Source organism: Aulonocara stuartgranti (assembly GCF_965226115.1).
Source record: "Aulonocara stuartgranti genome assembly, chromosome: 19".
NCBI lineage: Eukaryota > Metazoa > Chordata > Actinopteri > Cichliformes > Cichlidae > Aulonocara > Aulonocara stuartgranti.
The window spans coordinates 7328167-7335053 of record NC_138955.1 but is presented as its reverse complement, the minus strand read 5'-3'; the positions used below and the strand labels follow the sequence as shown (position 1 = coordinate 7335053).

Below are 6887 nucleotides of genomic sequence, written 5' to 3'. Positions count from 1 at the left end.
TATGAGGATGTACATGTATAACTGAACAGCAGAATATTGCAGATTACCTGTGAAGTGTACATAAAATCTATTATATACATATAATAGATTATTTTTTATAGTTTCCCAGTTGCAATATTTCCCAAGTTAAGAACCTCAATGATAGTCTCAATAATCAGAAGCAAGCAGTGAATGAAAAGCAAATTTTATTGCAGTTGTAAAGACACTTTCTGGTAACAGTGGACTTTTCAGGTTGAACACACTTCACACCTTATCTGAAAATGTTAACTTGTGCTACATCATACTTAAAACTGACAGGGCAGTATACTGAAACTAATTGCAGAGGTAAACTGCAGCTCAGCCACTACAGTGATCAAGCTTATCCCCATCCTAAATGAGAACTTTAAAGCTCAGACTTATTTTTGTGACATTTTCATTGTGCTTTTGTTGTTAAAAATTCATCGAAAACAAAGCAGAAGTACAACACTCTTTAGTGAGGCTCGTAAATAACCAGTGTTATTTCTTTTTATATGACACCTTTTAAAAATGTGAAATATCACTTCATTCTCTGGAACACACTTCACTCGGTAAAAATGTAGATGGACATAAAATCCCACAGTACAATAAAAACTTAAAATTCATCTTCGCTGCCAGAATCCCCTGCATTTGAACGCTGCTCACTGGCAGCACTTTCACAGTGTGTGTTGCTGGACACATGCAACAACTCTGACAAACTTTTCCCTAGATCCTCAAGCTCATTAGACTGTCCATCAGCTTGCTCTTGTTCACTGGCTATAGCAGAATTCTCCTGGGTTTCACTGTGGACGCTGGTTGTAACAGTTGTGCCTACTATATGGAAATCCTCTTCACTGGCTGTTGTATTATCAGGGACATGCTCACTGACCAAAGAAAAGTCAATAAACTTTCCCTCACTGTCACCCTTCTTATCTTTTTCAGTTATTTCAGTTTGAGAAGGAGTTCTTGTAGGAGAGTGTAAGGGCGTAGAAGCCAATAAGGGATCAGTATAAGCTGGGAAATCACAGTGTTTAATTGGGGACACATAAGGAAACAAGTCATTGTCTTCTTTGGTCTTTACATGTTTTCCCGCTGATTCCGGACACGGTAGGAGGCTATCAAGCAGATAATTCTTTTTTTCAAGCTCTGCAGTGGAGCTGGATATGTTGGTTGGTTCTTCAAAGTCTTTACACAACACTTCCAGCAGGTGGCGCATTTTACCCTAAAAACAAGCAAAGCGGGCTTATAAGAACAGCTTAAAAAGCCATGAACATGACTTGCCTAAAATGTTTTGTATTATGCATGAAATTACATGCTGACCTCATCTAGTTGATGACGATTCATGTCGATGTGCCGATTTAACACACGGTCTAGGACCCTTGCAGAGGACACAGACACTTACATGTCAGTAATTACTCAAAATAAGACTCATAGCTACTATTTAATCAATAACTCCTTTATCAGTCACATACAAATTTATTAAGAAGCTGTAAAAGAATTAAAATGTTTCAACCTGTCAGAAATGTGTCCCCTGGACAAGATATCTTCTGTCACAGCAGAAATGAATTCAAGGTACATTAATTCTTCTTCTCTATTCCTCGACAAAACACAATAATTCATTTATTAGATAATGTATTACTTTAGATTGTTAAAATTTGTCTATGTCTACTAATCAGAAGGTCGGTGAACTTACTCTGTGGATACTCTCATCATATTGGGAGATTTCCTATTTTCTGGTGAGACCCTAGAAGATGAAACACTTTAAGAATCTTACTGAACAAAGTAATTAAATAAATAATAAAATGCAATGTCCTTTTCTACTGCATGAGCTCACCTGGACAAGGAGTCGAAAAAACCGCACTCTCTGCCCTTGGCTGCTCGACTCTTTTGTCTTGATGATGAATATGTGCCATTAAGCTCATCCTCAAACGACTCATGCTCTGTAATAAATCCCTGTAGAAAAAAAACAGAAAAAAGAAAAGAAGGCTGGAAAATGGGAAGTGTAATTCGATTCTGTCAAAGCGTTCTTGTGATCAAAGTATTACTGATAAATTGTGATATGTATGGTAAATGGACTAGTTCTTATATAGCGCTTTTCCACTCTTCTGAGCACTCAAAGCGCTTTACACAACTTGTGCATTCACCCATTCACAACTGACATTCACACACATTCATACTCCGATGAATGCATCGGAGAGCAATTTCGGGTTAGTATCTTGCCCAAGGACATTTGGCATGCAGACTAGGGGAAGCCGGGAATCGAACCACCAACCTTCCGATCAGTAGATGACCTGCTCTACCACCTGAGCTACAGTCACCCACATGTATGCATGTATGCATTATTAATCAAATCAAATTCTCCAAATTACCTGAGATGGCTCATCAACATCCAGCATGCAGTCCTTGTTCTTTACGCTGTATGAAAACAACCAAAAGACACGTGAAGACACAAGCGGCACATGCTGAAAAAAAATCTCCCAAGACACGTCTTTAGATCTGCAGTCTCATCAAGACATTCAGCCGTTACCTTCCATCACACATCTCCTGTTGAAATGATGTTGAGTTGCTGCAGTCCTGAGTAGGTTTTCTCTGTGGTGCTCTGTAGTAGCGATATTTTGACAAGTATGAGCTCTTATCTGATTTTAAGGTCTTAGGAGTGAAAGGTTTGTCTTGTGTAAAGTGCTGTGAATGTTTCAGTAGCAAGTCTCCGCTGTATGTCTTCCGGACAGGGTCCTGGAAGGTTTTGTAGGAACTCTGATCTCCAGAAGCTGCCAATGAACAAGCTGACGACTTTCTTCGAAAAGTTGCCTCCGGGCTCCGATGCTTCAATTCTGATGCTGGGCGAGTGTGATGAGAGCTGACATTGAGCGATGGATAAACCATCTCATTGACTTTAAAGGTGGTGTTGAACCTAGGGCTGGAGACCAAGGAGCTCCTCGAGCAAAGGTAGGTGCTGTCATCATACTGCACAGATAATCTGCTCTAAAAAACACACATGGGGTGAATCTGTTGTTGTGTAGACTGAAAAAGATTCCAAGCAAATAAAGTTGGCTTTGTGTTTGCTTGAAATCTTCTAGTAAAAAATTGTTAGCATCACATGAAGCAGTGATTAATGACAACGCCAGATTTTCTTACCTGTGATGAAGAGTATGAAGTTCTGCTATTCCTTTGTGCAGGTGCTGACTGAGGACGGCCATTTTTCCTCAACCTATCCCGCTTGATCTGGTCATTGTCTGTAAAGAGGTATTAAAACAACTGAAGTAGCACAACAGTTCACTACTGGAACTTTAACATTATGCACTCCATACTGTACAGTAATGCCACTGTTTTGCACATGTCTCAACTCTGTATATTTTTATATATTTTATTTATTGTTTACTCTATTTAATTTGTAAAATATGTACACACACACACACACACACACACACACGTAGAAAAATATTTAGTATACACATCCAGAAATGCATATACTATTATATATTGTACATATATTTATTAGTTTCAGATGTAGCCATTCTTGAATTTTGCTTGTTTACATTATTGTATTTTGCACAACTCTGTTGCTTGTGAAGCTCGCACACAAGAATTTCACTCACATGTGCTGTACCAATGTACCTGCACATGTGATGTGACAATAAAAGTGATTTGATTTGATTTGAACAGATACAATTCTCTGCACTGCAGAACTATCACCAGCAGCAAAGCATGTACTTTACTTTATTTGCCTATTATTTACTTATTATACGCACTGCTAATTATGGCATTATTTGTCTAATTATTAGCTAAACTTATGACACAATCTAAATTTATTTTGTCCCAACATCTCCTGCTGTATGAGTCATAAGAACAGAGTATGGCCACCATATATATGTATACTTACACTTCACACTACACAGCAAGCTTTTGGGTACTGAGGTATCAATGGCAGCTGGTGGATAAGATAGAAACTATTAGTATTATTACACAACAGAATTAAACACAATACTTAGTTTTGGTCTGAAGTATACAGACAGGCTCAAATATATACATAAATCTACACCAGTATTTGGTTAAATATCCCTTAGCATGTTGCACCTGGACCAGATCCTTTGGGTAAACACAAAAAAGCTTTGGGTACAATTCTAGGTGGATATTTGACTCTTCCTGGCAGAATCAGTTGAGGTCATTCACATGTTGGTTTCCTGGTACAGAACCAGTTTTTATACAAAGTTCACACATTTAATATGAGACTGGGGCTTTGCTTTGCTTTATCCATTCCAAAATCAGTTTTGATGTGTGTTTTAGATCATTTTCCCATTTGAATACCCAATTGTGTCCAAGTTTCAATCATCAGGTTGTTGATTTGAGGTGAAGTTGAAGAATTTTGAGGTAGTCTTCCTTCTTTATTATTCCATCCTCTTTGTGCAGTATACCAGTACCACTGGCAGCAAATCAGCTCAAAAGCACAATGCTACAGCCATCATGTTTGACAAATGGTACAGTGTTCTTAAGTTTGAAAGCCTCACCTTTAATCTTCCAAACCTAAGTCTTGTCATTGTGGCCAAATAGCTTAATCTTTGTCTGATCTAACCATAAAACCTTCCTTATAACTGTTTGAACTGATGATCTTGGAATCTGCAGTTGTTTAGAAATGGCTCCAACTTGTGTAAATCTAGAGTAAACTCCTATTGTTCTTCTTAGATCTTCAGTGGGTTCTTTGGACTTTCCTGTTCTGAATATCAGTCTAATGAGTCCTGTCAAACCAACCTTCTTATGCTCCAAAGAAAAACTACCAGTTGTCAATCATGATCGCCAATGAGATGTTAATAGGCTTTGACCTTGTCAAATTAAAAGAACCTTAAGCACAAGTTATTAAGAAATTTAAGTTAGTGTATGTATCTGAGTGTATGCAAACTTTTGACTTTTTTGAGACAATCCAGAACAAATCCATCCTCAATGGGTTTTAATGGGTTTTTAAAAAAGTAATTAAAGATGTATGCTGTAAAATCAATGCACCCTGAAAAAAGAACAGTTCAAATAAATCATTAACAGCCCCAAATTACCATGACCACAACTGTAAAATATACCTGCCATGCAGCTCACCTTTAGCTGAGTAAACCTTTTTGTAATGAGACACCATGTGGTCTTTAATGATGGATTGTGTCAACTTGCTAGAGGAGAGTGGACAGAAAGCTAAAAACACAAAACAATATATGATAAACTGTTAAATTAAGCTCTTCTTACAGATGACCAGTACTCATGAGCATGTAATAATACTTACGACTACTTTTCAAAGCCTTTCCTCTCACACCAGGGCTGTACCCCAGTCCAGATGACACACTTCCTAAAATGTAAAAAAGTGTTATGACTCACACTTTATCAGTTACAGGTTTTTTATGATTAAAAACTTTTCATTTATCATTTCATTTTATAAGTATGTGGTGCACAGCGCTTCTCAAGACTAAATAATTTTTAGATAACTAAAACAGCAAGTTTACCACAGCAAGACACACAGTAAGGCAATGCTAATTTAGTTAACAGGAATCTATGCGTTTCCTAGTATTTTTTTTTTTTTTGGATCATTTAACTAATAACACATTACAGTACAGAGTATTTTCTTTTGGACCTGGCAATATACTGTTAAGGGGTTCCAAGACTTTCGGGGGTAAATTCTGTGCTATAGGTTTTAATGTTCATAACACTGACTGTTTACAAATAAAAATAGTAAATACTCAAAAAGTGGTAACATAATTTGAAGTAAATGTTTGAATAACACTGAAAATAAATAAGACGAAGCTCCAGCAAACAATAAGAGTACATACTGGTTTAAGTTTATAGAGGGCAGTACTAAGCTGATATCGTGGATCTCTTCAAACCAGAAACAAGAAGAAACGAATAAAGATTTAACAGGTTAAAATGTCACTAAACGTAAGCTGGCTTTACTGAAGCATCGTTTTACAAGCTGTTTTCGGTACAGACAAGGGACTAGTAACCACTGTGCTGACCGACTTGAAGCCATATTATTAACAGTAAATACGGTGGACATGAGCTTATCTTTAGGTAGCTGCTTAAGCAAAAAAGCTAAATGTGCTAACGTCTCCCGACTCATTATCCAGCTACATGGCTAACCAATGCTAATAGCATTAGCATACCTATTCTTGAGTCCATAATACTACACTCAGCATATCCCAACCTCGGAAATATTCTGAGGGAGAGATGGCAGAGCTCGGATCCATCCAGAAAATTCACTGTACTTAACCGTAAACATGCTGACGTAGTGATACAATCAAATATCGTACAAGTAATAACCTATCAAAGGTTTAGCAAATGAAGAGCGAAGAAACGCTTCCCCGTCGCCATGCTGGTTGCTATGATTGCTGTCGTCATCACGTTGATGCACAACAGGAGCACGCACACACACAACATGAATGAGAAAATTGAATCGAAATGACAACCTAAGAAAAACGCCCTTAAATCCAAACTTGATTAAATGAAATATGTCAAATAGTTATCTCAACAGTCTGAAGAGTACAGTACATATGATAAAGATATGACATGCACAACATAATAATAGACAACCTGACAAAGATCTCCTGTGAATATTTGTGTTTCAGTACTTGGATTTCTGGGTGTGGAGTTGCAGACTAACAGGGGGAGCAAGTGGGGCTAGTGTAAAAATCAAAACAAAACAGGAAAACATATACAGCCGTAAATTCAGGACCACTTGACCCTCTCAAAGGTCATCAAGTGAGAAATCATCCTTGAAAGCCCATGTTTGGTCTCCAAGAATAAATCCCCCATCTCTCCACAGATCCCCCGGTTTGAAGTATTTCTCTCTAATAAATAACATTTTGTTAAATGTCTGGCTGAAAAGGCTTAGGTATTAAAATAACATTTAAGTAGTAGTCTTAACA

At 37.4% G+C, this 6887-nt stretch overlaps 1 protein-coding gene across 5 annotated transcripts in view; it reads right to left on the bottom strand.

The window, feature by feature from the left end:
- Positions 1-168: 168 nt before the first annotated feature.
- The window catches only part of spata7 (spermatogenesis associated 7), a 28395-nt gene continuing 21676 nt past the window's right edge, over positions 169-6887 (bottom strand). Inside the window, exons 1-12 of one of the 5 annotated variants that reach the window (XM_082516448.1) lie at positions 6126-6364; positions 5255-5317; positions 5077-5166; positions 3875-3922; positions 3130-3227; positions 2522-2976; positions 2364-2409; positions 1829-1947; positions 1688-1738; positions 1508-1591; positions 1315-1372; positions 169-1216 (exon numbers count right to left, since the gene is read on the bottom strand). In XM_082516448.1, the coding sequence (XP_082372574.1) occupies positions 611-1216; positions 1315-1372; positions 1508-1591; positions 1688-1738; positions 1829-1947; positions 2364-2409; positions 2522-2976; positions 3130-3227; positions 3875-3922; positions 5077-5166; positions 5255-5317; positions 6126-6141 (1734 nt within the window). In that variant the 5' untranslated portion in view covers positions 6142-6364 and the 3' untranslated portion in view covers positions 169-610. Of the gene's footprint in view, positions 1217-1314; positions 1373-1507; positions 1592-1687; positions 1739-1828; positions 1948-2363; positions 2410-2521; positions 2977-3129; positions 3228-3874; positions 3923-5076; positions 5167-5254; positions 5318-6125; positions 6365-6887 lie in introns of those variants that run through there. The other 4 variants (XM_082516449.1, XM_082516451.1, XM_082516452.1 and 1 more) reach the window with 4 other exon arrangements.